Source organism: Canis lupus, chromosome 1, assembly GCF_048164855.1.
Source record: "Canis lupus baileyi chromosome 1, mCanLup2.hap1, whole genome shotgun sequence".
Taxonomy (NCBI): Eukaryota; Metazoa; Chordata; class Mammalia; order Carnivora; family Canidae; genus Canis; species Canis lupus.
This window is the reverse complement of record NC_132838.1, coordinates 76,486,429-76,513,272: the sequence shown is the minus strand read 5'-3', so window position 1 is coordinate 76,513,272 and position 26,844 is coordinate 76,486,429. Positions and strand designations below refer to the sequence as shown.

General features: G+C 38.2%; 1 protein-coding gene across 5 annotated transcripts in view; it reads right to left on the bottom strand.

Annotated features, from left to right (window-relative positions):
• Nucleotides 1-26,484, bottom strand: part of KIF27 (kinesin family member 27) — an 86,150-nt gene extending 59,666 nt beyond the window's left edge. The window contains exons 1-5 of one of the 5 annotated variants that reach the window (XM_072836520.1): nucleotides 26,329-26,484; nucleotides 20,956-21,342; nucleotides 11,014-11,241; nucleotides 7,749-8,707; nucleotides 1,353-1,496 (exon numbers count right to left, since the gene is read on the bottom strand). In XM_072836520.1, coding sequence (XP_072692621.1) covers nucleotides 1,353-1,496; nucleotides 7,749-8,707; nucleotides 11,014-11,241; nucleotides 20,956-21,253 — 1,629 coding nt within the window. In that variant the 5' untranslated portion in view covers nucleotides 21,254-21,342; nucleotides 26,329-26,484. Of the gene's footprint in view, nucleotides 1-1,352; nucleotides 1,497-7,748; nucleotides 8,708-11,013; nucleotides 11,242-20,955; nucleotides 21,343-25,410; nucleotides 25,722-25,772; nucleotides 25,939-26,328 lie in introns of those variants that run through there. The other 4 variants (XM_072836543.1, XM_072836540.1, XM_072836530.1 and 1 more) reach the window with 4 other exon arrangements.
• Between the last annotated feature and the right edge of the window lie 360 nt (nucleotides 26,485-26,844).

The following is a 26,844-nucleotide window of genomic DNA, read 5'->3' as shown; positions in this document are numbered from 1 at the left end:
ATGTTCATCACGAGTGCCCTCCACAATCCCCATCACCTATTTCACCCATTCTCCCACCCATCTTCCCTCTGGTAACTGTCAGTTTGTTCTCTATAGTTAAAAGTCTGTTTCTTGGTTTGCCTCTCTTGCTTTTTCCCCTATGCTCATTTGTTCTGTTTCCTAAATTCCACCTATGAGTAAAATCCTATGGCATTTATTTGAGAGAGAAAGAGAGAGAGAGAGAGAGAGAAAGTGCCCATGCCAAGGGGCCTGGTGGGGGAGTGGGGGAGGAGTGAGCAGAATAGAAAGAGAAGGGCAGAGGGAGAGAGAGAATCTCCAGTCCCACAAGCCAAGATCACAACTCCAGCCAAAATCAAGAGTCAGACTCAACAGACTGAGCCACTCAGGTGTTTACTATTTCTTGACCTGGTGGTAGTGGTTATCCAGCTGCTCTCTTTGTGATAAGTCGCTGAACAGTACATTTTGTTTTGTATATGTTTTATGTTTTAAAATTTTAAATTACTCTAGAATTGGAAGAGTTAAAAAAGAAAACAAAAATGAAATGTCAAAATCAGTATCTAACTTGTGCTGGATCAGGTTATTCCTTGGGACAGTAGCTGCTCCCTGATAGGAAGCTAAACCCTTTAAATGAAATTAACAATTTGGGAGTGCAGGAGATGGAGGGGGGTGTTCACAGACAGGGAGTATAATATTTAGGGACATACTACATTCCATGCAGGCATATTTGGTTTAATAATAGGGAGGCTAAGTTGAAAAGTTGAAAGATTTAACCAAAGTTAAAGAGTAAATCATTGATGGAATATGAAAGGATAATCTAATAAATTTTAAAGTATGTGTTTACCTTCCAACTCTTAACAACATCACAATGCCTGTTACCTTGGCGAACAACATAATGGAAAAACATGGAGAACAAGTAACCATAATGTGATATGCAAATTAAGTTCCTAGTTTCTTCATATTTGTAAAGGATAGATCAAGGTAACAATAAAAATGCTTTCTCCTCATACTGATTTAGGAGAAAACCCGTAATAATACTTTCAGTTGCCTGAAACTTCAATTGAAACCTGTTTTTGTGGGGGCACCTAGGTGGCTCAGTTGATTAAGTGTCTGCCTTTGGCTGGAGAACCGGCTTCTCCCTCTGCCCCTTCCCCTGCTTGTGTGCACATGTGCTCTCTCTCTCTCAAATAAATAAATAAAACCTTAAACAAAATGAGTTAAAAAAAATTCCTTTCTTTAAAAAAAAAAACAACATCTGTTTGTAAATACTCCCAATTATCATTTAAAATGCTATTCTGTTCAGTTAAGTACTATTTCAACTAAATCTACAGCACTAGATAGTTAAGAAACTCTACCTGCAATCTATTCACTTTCTGCGCTTCTTTCAAAGATACCACATGGCCTTTGTTTTCCTGGACCATCATCTGCACTTGATTCTTTAGTTCCTTCACCTCCAGTTCTCTCTGATTAAATACAACTTCATCAGCAGCCAGCGCACACTGGGAAGAGGGAAAAAAAGCACAAGAGACTCACTATGGAAAATACTCAAGACAGCCCAGAAAATACCACAAAAACTGGGATTTAATGATGGTTTGATGATGTCTCATGAAATTTTTCTTATCCTATTCACTTTCAACTTTTTTCTGTTCTCTTTATAGGAAAGACAGTGTTGAGGACCTATTATTGCTATAACCTAAGAATTAATTATTAGTAAGATAGAAAGTTTTCCCTGGTTTTTATTTCCTGAATTTTAAAATTAAAAAGTTACTCAGTTTCTAGAGTACAGTCACTAAGATTTTTACAAGTTTGCTAGAGTTGCCATGAGATTTTTAATGTGGGTTTTTAAAAATCAAAGAGGTCACATTTTCCAAACTGACCTATAGAATTATGAGTGTATTTGGATTTTAAAATAAAGAATATTTGCTAATTTTATGCACTTTCATTATGCAGAGATATTTGGAAAATATCTAAAAATATAGTTAAACAAAGTTTTCTTAATTTCTGGTGAATTATGCCTGTTTTCAAATAAACTTGGGATATGCAAATAATACTTTTATAACAATTCTTAAATTAAATAAATAAAAAGAAATTTAACATTGTCAAGAGTCTATTTTATGCTAGTGACTTGATATTTTAAACATATCTCACTGAATAGACAGGGTTTCTTTTTCATGAAGAAACCAAGAGATTAAAACCTCTCCCCAAGATGACACAGTAGATAAACCAAATTCCTTATCTTCCGCCCCAGGGCCTATGTAAATCCAAAGTTCATGCTCTTTCTACTAAGCTACAGGAAAAGACAAGAACAAGTAGGTGATTTACAAAAAACTGTTCATTTCACGTAAGATATAATTCACAAAAACAGGGTATGTGCGTGACTTCTCAGGCAGTGGTACAGGGGTGGATAGGTCCCTGAACTGAGAGCCCTGGGACCAGCCTTGATTTTGTCACAGCCTTAGGGCACTTAGGGCAAGGCCCTTCTTTTCTCTGCTTGGGATCCTCAAATGACCAAATAAGGAAAGGACACATGACCCTGGTGGGCCTTATGACTCTATATGTTTATATGACTTGTGACGTATTTTTTAAGATTTTATTTATTTATTTGAGAGAGAGAGAGAGAGAGAAAGAGAATGAGCACAAGTGGGAGGGACAGAGAGAGAGGCAGAGAGAAGCAGGCTACCCACTGAACAGGAAGCCTGATGCGGGTTCAATCCCGGGATCAGAGATCATGACCTGAGCTGAAGGGAGACACTTAACTAAGCCACCCAAGTACCCCAACTTCTTTCATAAAATAAGATATAACTGTAATTCACGATGGCTAATAATGGTAAAAATAACTGTTGATTTGACCTTAAAATGTAATTGTCTCAGGGCACCTGGGTGGCCAGTCATGGAAGAGTTGCATCCAACTCTTGATTTTGGCTCAGGTCATGATCTCAGGGTCCTAAGACAGCTCTGTGTCATCAGGCTCCGTGCTCAGCAGGGAATATGCTGGAGATTCTCTCTCCCTCTCCCTCTGCCCCCCGCTTGTGCTCTCTCTCCTTCCCTCTGTCTCTAAAATATTTTTTTATTTTTTATTATTTTTTTAAAGAGTATTCATGAGAGACACAGAGAGAGAGAGGCAGAGACATAGAAAGATGGAGAAGCAGGCTCCTCACGGGGAGCCTGATACGAGACTTGATCCCCCCCAACCCAGGATCATGTGCTGGGCCCAAGGCAGATGCTCAACCACTGAGCCACCCAGGTGTCCCTAAAATAATTTTTTAATGTGATTTGTCTCCTAGTATGGCATATTCAACTATTTTTACATATTTATAAACTATAGCTGTATGGGATGCCTGGGTGCCTCAGCGGTTGAGTGATTGCCTTTGGCTCAAGGCGTGATCCTGGAGTCCCGGGATCGAGTCCCACACATCAGGCTTCTTGCATGAAGCCTGCTTCTGTCTCTGCCTGCCTTTCTCTCTCTCTCTCTCTCTCTCTCTCTCTCTCACCACCCCCCTGTGTCTTTCAAATAAATTTTTAATATCTTAAAGAAAAAACCCTACAGCTGTATTATTTACTATTTACTTAAAAGTGTTTAACTGTTGAATAAACTTATATTCACATACGGTTCTTATATTCAAAAGGCAACAAAGTCCTTTCAGAGACATTTATTAGGAGACAGAGTGTTCCAATAATTGACAAATGGCAAAAACCAAGGATTACAACACTACCTGAGAGCATCTAAAAAGGAGAAGATGGTAACTTCAAAGTGACACTTATTTCCCTAGCAACAATCTGGCAGTAATTCTGCCTGCAAGATGGCCCACAATCTCATCTTGGCTAAGAGCCTTTTTTAAAGTACTCACCTGCTTGTGTAATAGGCTCAGGAAGCAGGTCCAAGCAAAGAGAACGTCCATGCCTCTCCCTGCACAGACTTTCTGTCTCCCTGCACAGAGTTTACCAGGCAGCCTTCATGGGAACCCCTGTACAACTACTAAGTCCAATCATGTAGCTGCCACTGCTACATAACCTCGACCCAGGCAGGTGAAAAATAAGTGAGAGGAGATAATAGTGAGCTGACATTTATGGAGGCTTACTCAGCCTCTTATCGTTTTATGGGAACTAGTGCTTTAATAATCTTCACAACAATCCTACAAAGTACTTAATATTGTTTCTATTTTACAAATGGGGAAACTGAAACAGAGAGGTTAAGTATTTGCCCAAGGTCACAAAGTGAGTAAGCAGAGGAGTCAGGATTCAAATCGTGGGGGTTTGGTACCCATGTTCTTAACTATCATGTTATTCTGTCACTCACAGAAAAGGAAATTTAAGAAACAACTTTTTAAAGAGACATACAGAATGAGGAATGATAGCTGCCATTTCTCTATTTGCTACATAGAGGTAGCCAAGATTACTAGTCCTACAAGATTGCAGAACCCCCCACCCCCGAAAAAAGGAATCTATTTCTTAAAATTAAGAAATATTGAAACTTAAATCTCTCACTTTGAGATTAATAACATACACCAGCACTTTCAAAGTTCTGAGAAGTCTTGGGATTTTAACAATCTAGCTAGCATTCTCAAAATCCATCTGATCACGGTCCCCTTTTTCACCAAGACTGTTAATATCTTTGGGAAGTCTTTATCTAGAAATACATCATCTAGAGCAAGTTTAATTCAGAGTTTCCAACAGATGGAGAGAAAAAGTTACTAGCCACCCCTCATCTAACCAGGGGATTTTATAGGCTTCTACTTTCAGCCACTTAGAGGCAGGAAGAGAAAAGTTCTTCCTCTCCCAACTCCTACACCATTCCAAAGTTCAAGCTTGGGATCAACTATACGTCCTGTTCTGCCAATTTCTTATACCAAGGAGCAAGGGCCAGTCCTGCTCTATCTACAAAGAAGGAAGGGCAGAGTTACTGCTTTAAAAAACAAAACAAAACAAAAAAATAAAAAATAAAAACAAAACAAAACATGATTTTAGAAGTATTACTTTAAATGCTTATATTTAAATATCAGAAGCTTTGAGATAGAGCAACAGTCCTCATAGTGTATTCAGTAAAGACCCTTTTGCCACGTCCCTCTGGTCCTTTCATGGCATCCAAGAGATCAAAACTATTTTCCTAAAAATACTAACACAATATTTGCCCTGTTTACCATGTTGACATTTGCACTGATGGTACATAAAGGTGTGTAAAACTACTGACTCCTAGCACAAATAAACGAAGTGTCACCAGACTGCATAAGTAGTCATTGTATTCCTTAGTGCCAGGCACTCACAAAACAAATAAATGCTAGTTTCACTTAAGAATATCTTGATGAGTCAATAAAAATTATTATTATTTTTACCTCAACCTATGAGTACATTTTAGGATTCCATGTAACAAAATGGAAGGTATACCAAACGTAGTTCTGCTGTCTAATGAAGAGTGATGTTTATCTGTCGGAAACAATTTTGTGCAGCTGTGTGAGTTGCAAGCTGAACCACCCACATTGTTCACAGGGAAATATTTTTATTCTAAAATATGACAGATCAACTTTGGTTACTCACACCTTGTGACAAACATTTTCTCAAAAATGAAAATTAGGGATGCCTGGGTGGCTCAGCAGTTGGGCATCTGCCTTCAGCCCAGGGCGTAATCCTGGAGTCCTGGGATCGAGTCCCACATTGGGCTCCCTGTGGAGAGCCTGCTTCTCCCTCTGCCTGTGTCTCTGCCTCTCTCTCCGTGTCTTTCATGAATAAATAAAATATTTTAAAAAATTAAAATTAGAAGGAAAAGAACAATATTTGTTGCAAATGATAAAATTCAAGTTTCATGCAAAAATTAGAATTTTGGAAAACATTTCTGCTACCCTAAGTGTGACAGCTTCCAATACTTAAAAGACTTTGCTGGTAGGATCAGTGGGGAAGATTAGTGAATGTAATTATTTGATACTATCTAATGAAATGTGTCAACATTTGGAAGATCAACATAATTCAGTAAACAAATATTTTCCAAATGACCAATAAATGACAATTCAAAATCAAGTGAATGAAAGATCCATTCAAAGTACAAAATAAAGATCAGTGATTTTTGAGGTATAGATATTAATATTAACAAAAATAGTTTCAAACTCCACATTGCAAGTAACCTTTAGGAAATCTCTACTGGTTGAGTTTTGGTAATACCAAAGAAGAATATCCATAATTATCTGAAAAAAGCCATTAAAAGACTCTTCTTTTCCACCTACAAATCTATATGAGGCTGGATTTTCTTCATGTACTTCAACTAAAACAACATCATTGCAAAAATTGAATGGTGAAGCAGATATGAAAATCTACCTGTCTTCTTTTTTTGTTGTTGTTTTTTTACATTTTTAAATTTCTTTTTATTGAAGTTCACTTGCCAACATATAGTACCTGTCTTCTATTAAGCCAGACACGTAAAATGTAAAACAATTTCACTCTTATTAAACTTTTGTTTTTGGAAAATAGTTATTTTTCATGAAAAAAGGTCTTTATTTAACATGTAATTGGGTTATTATTGTTAGTTTTGAGGCAATTAATAGTTTAAATTTTTCTGTCCTAATTCTAATATGGTAACTTTCGATAGATACAATCCCCATAAACAGAAGCTCTATAGGGGACCTCAATTTTAAAAACATTAAGAAACCTCTTGAAAAAAAAAGTTCAAGAACTGCTATAATAGAGGTTTCTTTCTAATACATATAAAAAGGGATTGAGGAAAGATTTCTAACTAGAAAGCTATGTTTTTAATGATACAGTTTCCTATTTTCAAAAACTGGCAGAACCATTTGCCCAATAGAATACAAATTCCATGTAGGGAGAACTATGTATATCTTGTTTTCCACGATTTCCCCAGTGATACAAAATCTTCACTTTTTTTTAATGAAAAGTGAGAAACGTTAATTCTGAACTCAATGTATGTTTATCTAATATGAATACATGTATATACCTACGTCCCTGACATACTGTTAAATATGATGATTTGTTTGTTTAAAAAAATCAACAATCCAGGGCCGCCTGGGTGGCTGAGTGGTTGAGCATCTGCCTTTGGCTCAAGGTGGGATTTTGGGGTCCTGGGATTGAGTCCCACAGGAGCCTGCTTCTCCCTCTGCCTGTCTCTGCCTCTCTGTGTCTCTCATGAATAAATAAATAAAATCTTTTAAAAAATCAACATTCCACACTCAAGGGATAATGTTTTGTTTTGTTTTGTTTTTTTCCTTCAAGAACCACTGACCCGGGATGCCTGGGTGGCTCAGCAGCTGAACGTCTGCCTTCAGCCCAGGGCATGATCCTGGAGTCTTAGGATCGAGTCCCACATCGGGCTCCCTGCAGGGAGTCTGCTTTTCTCTCTACCTATGTCTCTGCCTCTCTCTCTCTGTGTCTCTCATGAGTAAATAAATAAAATCTTAAAAAAAAAAAAAAAAAAAAAAAAAAGAACCACTGACCCAAAGAGGGATAAAGACACACTAAAGAACAATTTTGTTTTGTCCCTGAAGTTGTGTTTCTCTTCATCCTTTAAATTAATGAGCTGGTCCGCAAGATTCTGCTTCATAAAATAACAGGTTAAAATGGTAAAAGAGAAGGAAGCTGAGAAGGGTATGAATTAGGAGGACCAAGCAATAGAAAAAGGGAAGATGACACTGAGCAAAGGCAAAGGAGATTTTCCACACAATCCTTTTTAAAAACTTCTGAAATTGCCAAATGACCGTTGCCCAGACAAAATGAGTCCTTAACCAAGTCACTAATAAAAGGTGTCCACGTACCTGGCATTTCTTAAGCTCCCGCTTCAGCTGGAGAACCGTGATGTGTGGAGGCCCGTCCTCCAGGCTGCCGATGCCATGGCTCCTGGTGAAGGAGGTGAAAACCGCCTTCCTGACCTCCTGCGTCATGTTAAACCACTCCTGTAATTTATGTTGCTGCTTTGGGTTCAATCTGACAGCATCCTTTAAGTCCACCAGGAAGGTAAAGGCTTCCTCTATACAATTCTGGTAACTCAAACACTCTCCTTGTAGCTGAGCTATTTGCTCCTCTAGAGAATGGATCCTATTTTTATCAGGAGTCCCCTCTTGATGGGTCTGGCAGGCTTGGCCGATGCTAGCCTGTTGGCTTTGCAAAGCTTCTCGAAGCAACTTAATTTCAAATTCCATTTCATCCATTCGGTCTGACTCAGGGCTGAAGTTTAAGGTGGGTTTGTTTCTAATGTTGCGTGCTCTGTTGGCATATTTGAGGGAATTTAAGGACTCATCGAAATCTGAGGAGGATGGGCTGACACAAGTGATCATGACAGTCTTGGCACTGCCTCCCAGGGAATCTTTCAGAAGCCGGGTAATTTTAGCATCTCTATATGGAATATGTGAACTCTTCCTACGGGGGTCGCCCAGAGCGCTGATTACATTTCCTAATGCCAGCAACCCACTGTTGATCTGAATGGATTCTTTGAACCGTTCACCAGTATTCCCTGTTTTGGTTACTCTTTCTGAACCAGCCAAGTCCACAAAGTGGAACTTTGAAACAATCTGCCGACAAGAATACCACGATCCATCTTTAGCTGCCTCGATGTTTTTCTCCACTTGACAAATGCTGATTGTAAAAATTGCATGTGATCTACTGGAGTGCTCGTTCATTTGGGTGGTACCTGTGTGCCTGGCTGCATTCCCCATCTCCAGGAGACTCATCACTTCATCTGCACTCTCCACCTGGCATTCTTTGGCCCCAACAATCACTTAAAACAGCAAGTTTTTAAACCAAATTTTAATCAAAACCCAGTATAGTTAAATTACCCACACAACAGTTACTATTTGATAAACTGTAAAAGCTAAGAAAATCTTTTTTTAAAAAATCAATAGTATTTCGGGATCCCTGGGTGGCTTAGCGATTTAGTACCTGCCTTCAGCCCAGGGCGTGATCCTGGAGTCCCAGGATTGAGTCCCACATCAGCTCCCTGCATAGAACCTGCTTCTCCTTCTGCCTGTGTCTCTGCCTCTGTCTTTCTGTGTGTGTCCCTCATGAATGAATAAATAAAATCTTTTTAAAAAAAATCAATAGCATTTCAAACAATAGTAACATCAGCAAAATCATTACATAATTTTAGATGATTTCCCAAAGGAACTGTTTTAATAGCACTCATTTGGATATTTATATTCTAAAAGAAGTAATATATATCTGGTTTATTTGGAGCCACACTCAATTCTTTAAGATGACTGACAAAAGAAAAACTCTTTATTCCAGTATTTTGACTTGTGGAGTCTAAAAAACTTATTTTAAAAAATAGGTTAGGGATCCCTGGGTGGCGCAGCGGTTTGGCGCCTGCCTTTGGCCCAGGGCGCGATCCTGGAGACCCGGGATCAAATCCCACATCGGGCTCCCGGTGCATGGAGCCTGCTTCTCCCTCTGCCTATGTCTCTGCCTCTCTCTCTCTCTCTCTGTGACTATCATAAATAAATAAAAATTTAAAAATTTTTAAAAAATAGGTTAAATATATAATTCAAAAGAATTAATCAGTAGTAGATTAATTAAAAGAAATTAGCGTCTTTGAGTTTTGTTAATATTCAAGCCATCCTTAGGTTTAAGGTTTTTAGTATTGTGTGGTCATAACTAATGATAAATGACAAATTTCAGTATAAATAAAATTGGTTATTCATTTTAAAAACAGGTCTGCCCTACATAATAGCAGAGTACAAGGTAAACAAATATGATGGCAATTCAAAAAAGGCAAAGTTTCTATTTCAAGAACAGAATAAGAACCAAAAATAAATCAAAGCTTACTACCCACATGATTTATTTTTATCCAAACATACTTCAAAACAAAATAGGTGGATTTAGGATTTGAATCAGAACAGTAAAGCTCCTGAGTCTGTACTTGAATTACAGTGTCATGTTTCCTCTTCAGTCAGATCCTGTTATGTCACTGTTTTCTTGAAAAATAATCATTTTGCTTTCATTATTTCCTACATGACACCTTTTTTAAACAACCTAGTATATTGAAGTTCTAAAGTGCCTATACTACAAACAGGGAACGCTACAATACAATCTATTATAAAATATAACAATGTAACTATAAATCAAAGGATAACTTTCATAAATTTTTGTTAGGCTATGGCTTAGCACTATCTATGGTCCTCAAACCCATCTGCAAATTACCTGGAAGCTTTATAAAAGAGAAAGTACCAATGCCCAGGCCCCATCTCAGATAAATTCATCAGAATTTCTGAAAAGTAGGGCCTAGCTATCAATATTTTGTAAAAAGCTTCAACGGTGAAACTAATTGTGCAGCATCCAGGTTGGATACCAACCACTGCTTCACACAGAGGAGCTAAATAAATATGTTAAACAAATACATCTGGGTTGTGAGTAGAACATTATATAAGACACATAGCAATATGTCATAAGACAAATTGTGCATCTTTCCAAAACTTTTGCAGAATTGATATTAGTTACGAAGTTTATCAGGAGTGATAGTGTGTATATTTCTGCATTATTTATTTTACAATAAACATGTTATTTTTGTATTTTCTTAACAAAAGATAAAAAACATTCAATAATTACATTTTATACGATACAGAAGTTCAAAAAATTGGCCTGAAAAGATAAACTTTACTAAATTATCTATTAAAACCATAAACTACGATGTGTGCTTTCTTTCTAAAAAGCAAGACAAAAACCAGTTTCTCCAAACATCCAGGAATGCCAGGGCTTCCAAGACAAGGCCAAGAAGTCGACAAACTTCACCGTCCCCTGTAGGCAGTCTCAATAATGTTATTTTTCTATTTTTCTAACTGCTAAGGTATTCCCCCAAGGAATTAGTCACTCCTTGGGCAGGATCCTCTATCTCCAAGAAGGGTTCTACCTAAGTATCTTTTCTAAGAGAGAAACACATCCATGTCAGTGTTATTAATAATAATGAAAATAGCTAAAATGTCCAACAATGGAATATTAAATGTTAAAGACTGTTTGGAATACGTCCAGAAGCTGAATTCAATCACATCTATTTGCTAATGGAGGCTATCAGTTAAATAGGCTACTTTATACCTGTGTTTCCTTTTTCATCTTCTCGGATGTGAAGATCCTTCATAGATGTTTCCAATTCAAGAAGATCTTTTAGGTCTTCCTTGTATACTTCTATATAAGACACTTTAATATTAAAATCAATGCTAGGATTTTCAGAGATGTTTTGAAATATTTCTTGGATAGCTCGAGGAATGATACCCTTTTGACCCTCCACAACTGAAGCTAAAAATTTAAAGAAAGAAAGTACATCTGAAAATTAAAATACAAGAAATGCTAAAATCCAAAATTTATTATATATTTTCATATATATCTATATTACTAATTTTTAAACCATAACTGCAAAATTCATGTGTGAAAGTTTCCACAATTTTTTTAAAGATTTTATTTATTTATCAATGAAAGACAGAGAGAGAGAGAGAGAGAGAGAGAGAAAGAGAGAGAGGCAGAAACACAGGCAGAGGGAGAAGCAGGCTCCATGCAGGGAGCCTGATGTGGGACTTGATTCCGGGACTCCAGGATCACACCCTGGGCCTGGCGCTAAACTGCTGAGCCACCCAGGGATCCCCAGTTTCCACAATTTTTTAAAAAATATTTATTTATTTATTTATTCAGAGAGAGAGAGAGAGAGAGAGAGAGAGAGAGGGAGAGGCAGAGACACAGGCAGAGGGAGAAGCAGGCTCCATGCAGGGAGCCTGACGTGGGACTCATCCCAGGTCTCCAGGATCACACCCAGGGGTGCAGGCGGCGCTAAACCACTGCGCCACCGGGGCTGCCCAGTTTCCACAATTTTTAGAAACATTAAATACAGTCTAATACATTCAGAAGGCAAATTACCACATGACCACGAAGAGTCGTAAGTTTGAAAAATATTTAATAATATGGGAAAATGCTCACAATATAAAGTGAAAAAAAATAAGATGCAATGTTATATGTAGAATTGCAAGTGTATTACAAACAATTTATATGTAAGAAAAGCTAAAATCCAAAATTTATAATATATTTTCATACATATATTACTAATTTTTAAAAACCATAAACTGTAAAATTCATGTGTGAAAGTTTCCACAATTTTTAAAAATAGTTTAAAATTCTTAAATAAGTAAATGAACAAATTGAGACTTAAGGTTAAATAAGCTAGGCCAATTTAGAAATCTACCTACTATCTGTGGCATTATTCCATGGAAAATATATTCCAAGTTATAAAAAGTTGGCTTTGCAAATGAACCTTAAGAATAACTTGCTTCCAAGTTGAAAATTACCAATGTTTAGATCTTGGGCAGCATCCTAAAATTCCAAACATCTATTAACTTGGACTGCCTTTCACCTAATTTAAGATGCAAGACTGCCATCATGTGGCAAGGAAAGGAAGCTGTAAGTTTTTCTAACACAAAGGAATAAATGAAGACTGGAGATTACTTTTTTTTTTTTTAAGATTTCTTTCAGAGAGAGAGAATGTGTGAGCGGGGGAGGGGCAGAGAGAGAGAAAGAGAGAGAGAGAAAGGAAGCACTTCCTGCTGAGTGTGAGCGGACAGGGGCCTCCCTCTCAGATCATGCCCTGAGATCATGACCTGAGCAGAAATCAAGAGTCTGTCACTTAAGGGATTGAGTCACCCAGGCGCCCCTGAAGATTCCTTTTTGAGAGTTTCCAGGAACTTGTCAACAGCTTTATGTATTAATTACAGTGCAATATACACATTGTAGATTAGCGAGAATTTAAGGCTAAATCAAAATATCTCATTCATTTCCCACTCCAACAGAAAACAAAGCACAAAAATTTAAAACTTATCAAAACGCTGAATTTCAAATAATATTTATAACAAAGCTTCAATACGTATTTTAGTAACCCAAATATCCCATTTTCAATGTTACATGTACATTCCTGAGATAAACTGCTTCAGAGAGAAATTGTAAAGTTTTATATCTTAACAGTCATTATTTAGCTATTATATGTTATTTAAAGAACACACAAGAGTTTCTAGAAAATGTTATGCCTGGTACAAGTCAGCAAACCCAAAGTTCTGAGAAGTAGGAAGATGAATATTAGTAATAAAGTACCATATTGAAAAATAAGAGATTATTATTCTGCCACAGTGCCTAGCATGGTACCTTAGACACTACAAATGCTCGGTAACCTATTTATTAGAGGAAAAAACGGCATTATTTAAAAATTAAAAGGCAGGGCAGCTGGGTGGCTCAGTCGGTTAAGCATCTGCCTTTGGCTCAGGTCATGATCCCAGGGTCCTAGGATGAAGCCCATGTCTGGCTTCCTGCTCAGCGGGGAGTCTGTTTCTCCCTCTCCCTCTATGCTTTCTTTCATAAATAAATAAATAAATAAATAAATAAATAAATAAATAAATAATCAATCTTTTTTAAAAAATCAAACAACAGATGACTGACCCAGAATTGGTGTCCTTAACAACCTGGGAAATAAAAAATGTTTACCAATTTCACTAATACACCAAGAAATGTAACTTCAAACAACAAAGTACAATTTTTCACCTATTAGATGACAAAAAATATATAGATTTATAATGTCAAGTAACAAGTACACGAGCAAATGGCTTTCATATATTGATGGTAGGAATCTAAACTGCTACACGCTTCATTGGAGTGTGACTTGTCAATATCTATTTATATATTTTTTAAGATTTTATTTTTTTATGAGAGGGAGAGAGAGGCAGAGACACAGGCAGAGGGAGAAGCAGGCTCCAGGAGCCCAACGAGGGACATGATCCCAGGACTCCAGGATCACGCCCTGGGCCAAAAGAAGGCGCTGAACCGCTGGGCGGCTAAGCCACCCAGGGATCCCCTCTATTTACATTTTAAATGTGCATTCCCTTTGACTCAAGAAATCCACTATAGGAATCTTTTTTATGCAAATACTAACACATTATGCAAAGTCAAACATATAAAGATATGCACTGCAATTTTTTTATCATAGTAAAAATCAGAAACAACCTAAATGTCCGTTAATACTAGAATGGAGGAACTATGGTCCATTCAAACTGTGGAATATTATATAGTCCAAAAAATGAGGTGAAATTCTATGACCCAAATGGGAAGAAATGAAATACTTTATATTGTTAAATGCAAAAAGAAAGTTATAAAATCACAGGTATAATAAACCATTAAACAAAACAACACGGGATCCCTGGGTGGCTCAGCGGTTTAGCGCCTGCCTTTGGCCCAGGGCGCGATTCTGGAGTCTGGGGATCGAGTCCCGCGTCGGGCTCCGGCATGGAGCCTGCTTCTCCCTCCTTCTGTGTCTCTGCCTCTCTCTCTCTCTCTCTCTATGTCTATCATAAATAAATAAATAAATCTTTAAAAAAATAAAAATAAAAAATAAACAAAACAACACAAGAAAAAAAATGTGTATTTCTAAAATGCCTAAAAAAATATCTAAAGATGGGGACACTCAAAATTACTAAAGGGGAAAAATAAAAACCAGCATCACAGAAATGTGACAGAATATTATGAAAACCTTTATGACAACAAATTGGAACAACTTAGAAAAAACATATAAATTCCTAGAAACATATAACCTACCAAAATTAAAGAAGAAATAGAAAATTGGAACAGACCAATCACTAGCAATGAAATTGAATCAGTGATCCAAAAATTTACAAAAAAAAACAAAAACAAAAATCCAGGACCAGTCAGCTTCACAGGCAAATTCTACCAAATATTTAAAGAGTTGATACCCATTCTTCTCAGGGCACCAGGGCTCAGTGGGTTAAGCATTCAACTCTTGATTTCATGATGTTGGGGTTCTGGGATCAAATTCCAAGTTGGACTCCCCACTCAGCAGTCAGCTTGTCTCCCTCTCCCCTCCCCCTACTCTCACTCTCTCTCTAAAATAAATATTCAAAAAAAAAAGGTTAATACCCATTCTTCTTAAACTATTCCAAAAAAAAAAAAAAAAGAGAGAGAAAGAAAAACTTCCAAACTCATGCTATGAAGCCAGTATCACTCTGATACCAAAACTAGATAAAGACACCACACAAAAAAGAGAACTACAGGCCAATGTCCCTCATGAATACAAATGCAAAAATCCTCAACAAAATATTAGTAAACCGAATCCAACAATATATTTTATTTTTAAAGATTTTATTTATTTATTTATTATTTATTTATTCATGAGAGACACAGAGAGAGAGGCAGAGACACAGACAGAGGGAGAAGCAGGCTCCACGCAGGGAGCCCGATGTGGGACTCAATCCCAGGACTCCAGGATCACGACCCGAAGCAAAGGCAGACACTCAACCGTGGAGCCACCCAGACATCCCAGCCAACAATGTATTTTAAAAAATCATACACCATGATGCAAAGGCAGTTTAATATTCACAGAACAATAATGTAATACATCACATCAATAGCAGAAAGGATAAAACCATATGATCATTTCAATAAATGCAGAAAAAGCATTTGACAAAGTACAACATCTATTCATGATTAAAACCCTTTGCGGGGATCCCCGGGTGGCTCAGCGGTTTGGCGCCTGCCTTTGGCCCAGGGCGCGATCCTGGAGTCCCGGGATCAGGTCCCGCATCGGGCGCCTGGCATGGAGCCTGCTTCTCCCTCCTGTGTCTCTGCCTCTCCCTCTCTCTCTCTATGTCTATCATGAATAAATAAATAAATCTTAAAAAAAAAAAAAAAAAAAAACCTTTGCAAAGTAGGTCCATAATAAAGGCCATCTATGGGCAGCCCCTGTGGCGCAGCAGTTTAGCGCCGCCTGCAGCCTGGGGTGTGATCCTGGCGGCCCGGGATCGAGTCCCACCTCGTCGCTCCCCCTGCATGGAGCCTGCTTCACCCTCTGCCCCTCTCTCTCTCTCTGTGTCTCTATGAATAAATAAATAAAAATATTTTTAAATAAATAAATAAATAGATAGATAGATAGATAGATAAATAAATAAATAAATAAATAAATAAATAAATAAAGGCCATCTATGAAAAGCCCTCACCCAACATCACGCTCAATGGTAAAACTCTGAGAGCTTTTCCCTTTAAGGTCAGGAATAAGACAAGGATGTCCAATTCACTTTTTTCAACACAGTACTAGAAATCCTAGCCTCAGCAATTAGAAAATATAAAGAAATAAAAGGCATCCAAATTGGTAAGGAAAAAGTAAAACTATTTCCAGATGACGTGATATTATATAGAGAAAACCCTGAAGACTCCACCAAAAAACTGTTAAAACTGATAAATGAATTCAGTAAAGTCTCAGGATACAAAATCAATGTTCAGAAATCTGTTGCATTCCGATACACTAATTATGAAGCAGCAGAAAGAAAATTAAACAATCCTATTTAAAATTGCACCAAAAACAATAAAATTCTAGGAATAAACCAAATAGATGAAAGACTTGTAACTATCAACTTGAAAGCTATAAAACACTGATGAAAGAAACTGAAGAGGACACAAAGAAATAAAGATGCTCCATGCTTATGGATTGGAAGAACAAATACTGTTAAAATGTCCATACTATCCAAAGTAATCTACATATTTAAAGCAATCCCTATCAAAATACCAACAGCATTTTTTAAAAGATTTTATTTATTTGAGAGAGAGAGAGACAGAAAGAGTACAAGCAGAGGTAAGGGCAGAAAGAAAAGGAGAAGCAGACTCCCTACTGAGCAGGGAGCCTAACAGGGCTAGATCCCAGGACCCTGGGATCATGACCTGAGCTGAAGGGTGAAGTTTAACCAATTGAGCCCCCCAGGCACCGCACCAACAGCATTTTCACAGAACTAGAATAAACAATCCTAAAATCTGTATGGAACTACACAAGACCATGAATAGCCAACACAATCTTGAAAAAGAAAAACAAAACTGGGAATATCACAATTCCAGACTTCCAAGTTATATTACAAAACTGCAGCAATCAAAACATGGTCCTGGCACAAAACCAAACACATAAATCAATGAAACAGAATAGAAAACCCATAAATAAACCCATAATTATATGGTCATTTAATCAACAAAGGAGGTACATTTATACAATGGGAAAAAGTCTCTTCAACAAGTGGTGTTGGGAAAACTAGACAGCTACACTCAAAAGAATGAAACTGGAACACCCTCTTTTACCATATACAAAAATAAATTCAAAATGGATTAAAGACCTAAATGTGAGACCTGAAATCATAAAATTCCCTAAAGAGAACACAGGCAGTAATCTCTCTATCACAACATTTTTCTAGATATGTCTCCTAAGGCAAGGGAAACAAAAGCAAATGTAAACTATTGGGACTACATCCAAATACAAAGCTTCTGCACGGTGGAGGAAATAATCAACAAAACTAAAAGGCTGAATGGGAGAAGATATTTGCAAATAACATCAATATAGGGCCATTATCCAAAATTATATAAAGAACTGATACAACTTAACACCCCAAAACAAATAATCCAATTAAAAAATGGGCAGAAGGCCTGAACAGACATTTCTCCAAGGAAGACATCCATGGCCAACAGACCCATGAAAAGATGCTCAACATCTCTTGTCATCAAGGAAATGAAAATCAAAACTACAATGAGGGCAGCCCGGGTGGCTCAGCGGTTTAGCACCGCCTTCAGCCCAGGGCGTGATCCGGAGACCCAGGACCGAGTCCCACATGGGCTCCCAGTATGGAGCCTGCTTCTCCCTCTGCCTGTGTCTCTCATGAATAAATAAATAAAATCTTTAAAAACAAAACTAAACTAAGCTACAATGAGATACCACCTCACATCTGTCAGAATAGCGAAAATCAAAAGCACAACAAAACAGGTGTTGGCAAGAACACAGAGGGGAAAAAAAGGAACCTTCTTACACTGTTGGTGGGAATGCAAACTGGCACAGCCACTGTGGAAAACAGTAATGAAGGTTCCTCATAAAGTTAAAAATAGAACTATCCTATACCCAGTAATTGTACTACTATTTACCCAAACTATGGGAGCAGCCCAAGTGTCTACCAATAAATAAATGGATAGGGGATCCCTGGGTGGCTCAGCAGTTTAGCGCTTGTCTTTGGCTCAGGGTGTGATTCTGGAGTCCCGGGATCGAGTCCCACATCGGGCTCCCTGCATGGAGCCTGCTTCTCCCTTGGCCTGTGTCTCTGCCTCTCTTGCTCTGTGTGTGGCTCTCATGACTAAATAAATAAAATATTTTTTAAAAATAAAATAAATGGATGGATAAAGATGTAGTGTACACACACACACACACGATGGAATTATTCAGCCTTAAAAAAAGAATGGAATCTTACCATTTGCAAGGACATGGACAGAGGTAGAATATAATGCTGAGCAAAGTAAGTCAGAGAAAAAGAGATACTTTATGATTTCACTCATATGCGGAATTTGAGGAACAAAAACAAGCAAAGGAAAAATGAGAGAGAGAGCATACGAGGAACAGGTTCTTAACTACACAGAATAAACTGATGGTTACCCGAAGGGAGGTAAGAGGGGATAGAAATTAAAGAATTCACTTACCATGATGAAAAAAATTTAAAAAGCTAAGGGAAAAAATTAAAAATCACTTCTAATGGTGTTATCAAGTATAATGTATTTTACAGCAGTTAAAATGTTTTAGGATAATAGATAAACTTAATAACTTTTTCCTTTAAGGTATTAAAATTGTATGCATGGCCTCTTAATAAAAGCAAGATAGCTATAATTATGTCACAAAGCTCTAAACATTTTAGAACTCTTATTAGTATAAAAAACATATTGAGTCTTAAACATCATTAAACATTTGCCAATAAAAAAAGGCTAGAATCCTTAAAAACACACAACTTAAAGAGTAGAAAAACTGAATTTTTTGAGATCCTAAAATAATCTACTATCTTTAATCTCCTAAATCCTGTATAACAGTGATTCTAAAAATGGGGGTGGGAGAGTATTGGGCATTTATGGCCTCTCAATTTAATCTTTGTAGTCAGGGCTTCCTCAAACCACACAACCAGCCTCCAACTCTCCCCCACAATCCCTACATGTAATAAGAAATGTTACTGAAAGTCACATTCTATATTTGAGAAGCATGAAAGTAGAAAATACATTGAGAGTCATTACACATATACAGAATACTAGCAATAATTTTAGACAATAATGCATATATATGTACAATATTCAAAAGTTTGCTTTTAGAAGAAAGATACTAATACAGTAAACAATCTCAACAGAGGACTTAGCTTTCAATCCCAGCTGTCACTAACCCTCTAACTGAACAAGTCTTTTATTGATCGCTCCATAGCTGGAGCTCCACACTTATAAACGAAAAGAAATTATTTCCAAGTTTCCTTTTAACTCTATAGAAAATCCTAGCGATTCCACCTTTTCCAAACTAGAATTACAAGCAGGAGAAATTATTTCCTAAAATACTCAGTATTTAAAATAGAAATCCGGGGATCCCTGGGTGGCTCAGCGGTTTGGCGCCTGTCTTTGGCCCAGGGCGCGATCCCGGAGACCTGGGATCGAATCCCACATCGGGCTCCTGGTGCATGGAGCCTGTTTCTCCCTCTGCCTGTGTCTCTGCCTCTCTCTCTCTCTGTGTGACTATCATAAATTAATTAATTAATTAATTAATTAATTAATTAAAAATAAAATAAAATAGAAATCCGTATTTAGATGTGAGGTGATAATGTGTTAACTAGATTGGGGGAATCCTTTGACAACATATACATTCATCAAATCATCATGACATACACTTTAAATATGGTACAATTGTCAATTGAATCTCAATAAAATCGAAAAAGTAAAATAAAAATCTGACTTTAAAAATAGGAGAAAAAAGACACCTTAAGCCATGTGGCTTAAATTCCTCCTACTGCATCAAAGTTCTGGTCACAGGACTCTTGATTTTTTTTTTAAGATTTTATTTATTTATTCATGAGAGAAACAGAGAGAGAGAGGCAGAGACACCAGCAGAGGGAGAAGCAGGCTCCATGCAGGGAGCCCAACGTGGGACTCGATCCCAGGTCTCCAGGATCACGCCCTGGGCTGAAGGTGGTGCTAAACCGCTGAGCTACCCGGGCTGCCCAGGAAGCTTGATTTTACAAGACCATGTAAAAGATCAATATCTGGTCATGTTAATTCATTTCTTTCTACTTTAAATTCTGTTCAAAGCAACAAAGGGTTGCCAGAAGCAGGCAGTGGGGGAAATGGGTGAAGGTGGGTCAAAACATAAAAACTTCCAACTATAAGATAAAGAAGTTCTAAAGATGTAATATACAGCATGGTGACTGTAGTTAACAATACTTTATTGTATATTCGAAAATTGCTAGGGGCACCTGGGTGGCTCAGTCAGTAAAGCATCTGCCTTTCGCTCAGCTCATGATCCCAGGGTCCTAGGATGGAGCCCCACTCAGCTTCTCCCTCTCCCCCTGCTCGAGCTTGCTCTCTCATTCTTTCTCTCAAGTAAATAAAATCTTTTAAAAAGAAAAAAGTTGCTAAAATATTAACATCTTAAAAGATCTTATCACAAGAAAAAAATCACATATAACTATATGATGTGATCAATGTTAACTAAACTTATTGTGGTAATCGTTTTGCAATATATACATATATCATCATCATAATGTATGTCTTGAACTAATATAATGTTATACATCAATTATATCTCAGTAAGACTGGGGGGGAAATGGCAAAGGGCTGAACACTAAACATTGTCTTAAACTTGTTTTCTTAAGCAAATATAATCAAATTAAATTGTTGAATGAAACTTCAATATTTAAAAGTCTTTCAAAGATGATGATCTTATTAACACATCTGATTCCTATACATTATTTCATTCAATCAATATGCTGAACACCTACAAATAAGTCAGTTAAGCAGCATCTGCCTTTGGCTCTGGTCATGATCCTGGGGGACGGGGGGGAATCCCTGCTCAGGAGGGAGCCGGTTTCTCCCTCTGCCCCTCTCTCCACTCATGCTCATTCTCTCTCAAATAATTAAATAAAATCTTTTAAAAAAGGAAAAAAAGTATGAGAATCTTACCAACATGGCCTCCTCCAATGGTGTAGGTCTTCCCAGATCCAGTTTGTCCATAGGCAAAAACGGTTGCATTATAGCCCTCAATGAGTGACAACACTAGTGGTTTTATACACGTATTATAAACTTGATCTTGAGTGGAATTTTTGCCAAAAACAAAATCAAAAGTAAAGACTCTATCTCTCCCAATGATAATTTGCTGGGTATTCGGAATAACTCTCACACAAGCTTGATGATTATGAAGAACTTCTTTGCATAGCAGAGGTCGGATTCTTACAGCAACTTTTACTGGTATTTCTTCCATAGCAGCTTAGATTTTGCTAAATAACTTTCTATTAAATATTCAGTATCTAGTGTGAGAAATTTTCCATTTTATGTAAGATCTGGACTCCTGTGTACCAAAATAAAAACAACATTTAATTATGTACTTCTCTATCTTAATAAACTAACCACCTTCTAAAACAAAATCAATTAAAACAGGTTTTGTTCAAAATGAGATAGTTACAACAAGTAAATCTATCTTGTAAAACTATACCTATAATTTACAGATGAAATGATATGAAATGTCCAATTTTCTGCAAAACAATCTAAAGGGTATGGGCCATGAGTTGGTAAATGATGAAGCTAAAAAAAAAAAAATGATGAAGCTACTCTGTGTGCATGGAATTCCATCATGCCACTCTCTAGAGCAGTAATATGTTTCCCAGTTCCCAGTTTAATATTAAATTAAATATTTAATAACTGGAGAGTTAGAAAATTAAGGCAAGGAAATAACTGAGTAATTATATACATGTGCTGAAATGCTATTAGATTTTATAGCTATATCTCTTTGCTACAAATATTAAAAGTAAATCCAAGAAAACAGCTTTAACAATTTCCATAATGTAACTTTAAATCAATTTTTTTAAATAATCAAAACTAATTGAAAAAATGCTTTTCTACTCTTATGTTGTACTTGTTTCTGAAAATCACTGGAAGAATACATTAAAATTAAACTGGTAGCTATATTTGCAATGAATCTGAAAAATAAATTAAGAAAACAATTCCATTTATAGTAGCATCAAAAAGGATAAAATACGGGCAGCCCAGGTGGCTCAGCGGTTTGGTGCTGCCTTTCTGTCCAGGGCCTGATCCTGGAGACTCGGGATCGAGTCCCACGTCAGGCTCCCTACATGGAGCCTGCTTCTCCTTCTGCCTGTGTCTCCGCCCCTCTCTCTCTTTCTCTCTCTCTCTGTGTGTCATGAATGGATAAATAAAATCTTTTTTAAAAGAAGGATAAAATACTTAGAAATAACTTTACTAAAAGACATGTAAAACTTACACTCTGAAGACTATAAAATATTGTTAGTAAAGAAAATCTAAATAAATGGAAAAACATCTCATGTTCATGAAAGACTTAACATTTTTAAAATGACAGTATCCTCTAATTTATCTACAGATTCAATGCAACTCCTATCAAAATCCCAGCTTATTTGCCAGAATTGACAAACTGATCCTAAAAATCTTTTTTTTAAGATTTTATTTATTGATTGATCTAAAATTCATACGGAAATTCAAGGGACACAGTTTAGCTAAAATATTGAAAAAGAACAAAGTCGGAGGACACACTTCCCCAATTCTAAAACCAAGCAACAGTAATCAAGACAGTATGGTACTAGTATAAGACAAACTTAAAACCAATGGAAAAGAACTGAGAATCCAAAAATAAATCCTTGTATTTATGGGCAAACGATTCTTAACAAGAGCGCCAAGACAATTCGATGGGGGCAAAAACAGACTTTTCAACAAATGTTCATGAGATAACTGGATATCCACATGCATAAGAATGAAACTGGACTCCTACATCATACACAGAAGTTAATTCAAAATCGTTCACAGACCTAAGTGTAAGAGCTAAAACTCTTAGAAAAAAACATAGGGGTAACTCTTGGTAACCTTGGGTTTCTCAGGTGTAACACTAAAAGCAAAAGCAATAAACTTTATAAGGAAAAACAGAAGAAATGGATTTAATAAAATTTAAAAGTTTTGTTTCTCAAAGATATGACAAATGGCTAATAAGCACATGCAAAGATGCCCAAAATGATTAGCCAGCAGGGAAATGCAATCAAACCCACAATGAGGTATCATGTCACACTTGTCAGAACAGCTAGAATCAAAAAGGTGGGAAATAACAAGTGTTAGCAAGGATGTAGAGAAAGAGGGAATCTTCAAGCATGACTGGTGGGAATGAAAACTAGTGCAGCCACTCTGGAGAACAGTATGGAGGTGCCTCAAAACATTAAAAATAGAACTACCTTATGATCCCCTAATCATCGCACTACTGGATATTTTACCCAAAGAATACGAAAACACTAACTGAGAAGATATATGTACCACTATGTTTATTAGCATCATTTACAATAGCCAAGATATGGAAGCAACCCAAGCATCTATCAATAAATGAATGGATAAAGAAGATGTGGCACATATATACATATACATGTATATATGTATGCAATGGAATATTATTCAGCCATAAAAATGAATGAAATCTTGCCGTTTTTTAACAACATGGATGGACCTAGAGGGTATTATGCTAAGTGAAATAAGTCAGAGAAAGACAAATACCATGGTTTTTTCTTTCTTTTTAATGTTTATTTATTTATTTAAAGTAATCTCTACACCCAGTGTGGGGCTCAAGTCTCATGTGAGACTAAGAATTGCATGTCCCACAGACTGAGCCAGCCAGGTGCCCCCCATATGGTTTCCCTTATATATGGAATCTAAAAAACAAAACAAACAAATGAATAAAAAGCAGAATCAGACCCATAAATAAAGAGAACTGATGGTGGCCAGAGGATAGCCAGTTGGGGGGGATGGGCAAAATGGGTGAAGGGGAGTGGGAGATAATCTTCCAGTTATGAAATGAATGAGTCGCAGGGATAAAAAGTACAGGATAAGGTGAATGGTATTGTAATAGCATTATATGGTGACACAGGTTAGCTGTGCTTATGGTGAGCATAGCATACCATACAGACTTGTCTCTACACCTGAAACTAACCTAACAGTGTGTGTCAAATACACTTCAATTTTTAAAAAGATGGATATTAATATATTTTTTAAAAATTTTTTAAAGATTTTATTTATTTATTTATTTGGCAGAGAGAGAGAGACAGTGTGTGCACAAGTACACAGAGCAGCCAGCAAAGGGAGAGGGAGAAGCAGACTCCCCGCTGAGCAGGGAGCCTGATGCAGGGACTCAATCCCAGAACTCTGGGATCATGATCTGAGCCAAAGGCAGATGCCCAACTGACTGAGCCACCCAGGTACCCTTTAAAAATGTTTTTAAAAGACAGATCAAAACAAGTGTTGGTGAGAATGTTTAGAATATGGAACCTTCACATACTCCAGATGGAAATGTAAAATGATGCAACTAACTTTGAAAAAGAGTCTGGCAGTTCCTCAAAAAGTCAAAACATAGTTATCATTTGACCCAGAAACTCCACTCTTGAGGTATATACCCAAGAGAAATAAAAACATATGTTTTCATTAAAACTTGCACATGAATATTCAGTTTGTGCTGGATAAAGTTTACACCATATAAAAGATAAAAAGAAAATGTAACAAGTAGTCTCGATAATGTTTAAATGCAGATAATGAAAAAATAATCAGTTCAGGATGTGGCTGGGCTCTTTGTAGAAGGGGAGTCTTGCATAGTATCATTAAGTATATAGTAGACTATCAATAGACTAAAATAACATTTTCAGCCTTTGCTATGGAAATGTTAATAAAGACATATTTAATACTAGCCTTTAAAAGACTCTGCAGCAGTATAATTACAATTTTGTGAGTGGACATTATAATTTTGTGCATTATAATTTTGTGAGTGGACAGTCTGAAAGGGATCAAATAACAAATACATCACTCTACTAAAAGCCCACTGAGAGTAAAAACAATATCAGCTCCCTTGGGCTGCAAAATCCCAGCGTCAACATGCTATATTTAATGATCACAACAAAGAGATGCACCTAACCTTACCAGTTTTAATCATTCTAGTTAGAATCAGCTGTGAAAAAATACTCCTATGAATGAAGTAACTTTTCTTGGATCCTAAAGGACTCCACAATCACTTGGAAACTCTCCCAAATAAACAAGGATGCTATGTGAGTTGGTTCTTCCAAATGCCCCTAAACATGTAACATTTGAAGTCTTTATTAAACAGATTATTTTTTAAGCCATCACATTAAAACAAAAGTCATGGTCTATCTTAAGCCAAACCTAAGTACTTCCAACAAAACTGCTAATAAAAGATGCAGTGTAAGTGGGATATTTTCACTTTCTTGGTCTTTATAATGGGAAAGTTTTGCTACAAGGGCAAAAGAAATTCTATCTATTCTAATAAATAAGGGCCCCCAAACCTATGGATTGCAAAAAGTTAATATTCAAGAAGAATTCAAGCATTAAAAAATCCGTAACACTTACACTTTAGAGTTTGATCAATTGCAGTCATCAGAAGCGTATGTATTATGTCACCAATAAATTTAAGAAGGGTGATATTTAGGCAGACTGAATGGGGTTTTGAAATATGAGAAAGACAAGAGAATCTTAGATCACTGATGCCATGTCACTGATAAAAAGAAGTGTCTCCAAATACTGCTGCCATCCAGTGCCCCTGGTTTTTCAGTGGTAGTGGTTGTCTAAAAATTGTGGTTTGCTAATAATGTTAACGTAGGAAACTTCCCAGCAAATGAATGGACAATGAATCGCACAAGTATCTGAGAAAAGGTTCCAAATGCATAAATAACTAGACAGAGAACAGAGGCAGTAAAGTGGAAAAACAAAACCTGGAGAGGGCGAAGTGTTATGTAAAAGGTGTTTCAAAGTACGAACTCGGACACCCTTTCTTTCTCAATCACATCTGCCTCCGAGGGAGGGGACTTGCGCTTGGGTAGCACCAAAGTTTCAACGTCCGCGAGGAAAACACAAGGCCTGTGGCAAAACGAAAGCCCCATGAGGGTAGGTCTTCCCATGGCCTCCAGCTCCCGCAGCTGGAAGCACGAGCGCCACAAACTCCGGATCGGACTTCGTGGGGTTCCGTCCGGCGCTCCCGCGCGTCCCTGGTGAGGTCCCCGGACCTGTCTACCTCCAGGGGGGCCCCACCTCCGCCCGCGGCGGGGTCCCCAGCGCCGACCCTAGCCCCCCTGACGCCCGCCCCGGCTTAGCCGGCGCCCCAACCGCCCCCTCCCGCAAGCCGTCCCGCAGCGGCCCCCGACCCCCACCCCGAGCGGCGCCCCCTCCCCCGCAACGGCGCGCTGGACAGGAAGGCGGGAGGGCGCCGCGCCGCACCCGGCCCCGCCGGCCCCGCCGGCCCCGCCACTCCTGCCCACCACTCACTGACAGGCTCGAGAAAGCCCCGGTCCCCGGCGACCGGCACAACGCAGGCCTCCCCAGCTTCGCTCCGCCCGGCCGCCGCCGCCGCCGCCCCTGCCGTTCGCGCCTTTTGTTGTCGCGGGTTCTCCCGGCAACCGGCGAAGCCAGTCCCGGACGCGCCCCCTCCCGGCCGGGCGTTCCCCCGGGCCCTAGGCCCCGCCCCCGGCAGGCCCCGCCCCCGGCAGGCCCCGCCCCCGGCAGGCCCCGCCCCCGGCAGGCCCCGCCCCCGGCAGGCCCCGCCCCCGGCAGGCCCCGCCCCCGGCAGGCCCCGCCCCCGGCAGGCCCCGCCCCCCGGCAGGCCCCGCCCCCAGGAAGCGAGGGTCCAGCCTAGCTGCAAAGCCAGCTCCGACGGCCTCTCTGCGGAGCCGAAGTAACTCCCCGCCGTTTGTAAAGTGAATGTGACGAAGACTCACGTTGCGTTTCAATATTTAAGTTGCCAGTTTATTTTTTTTTAATTTTTCAGATTATTTTTTTTTAATTTTTATT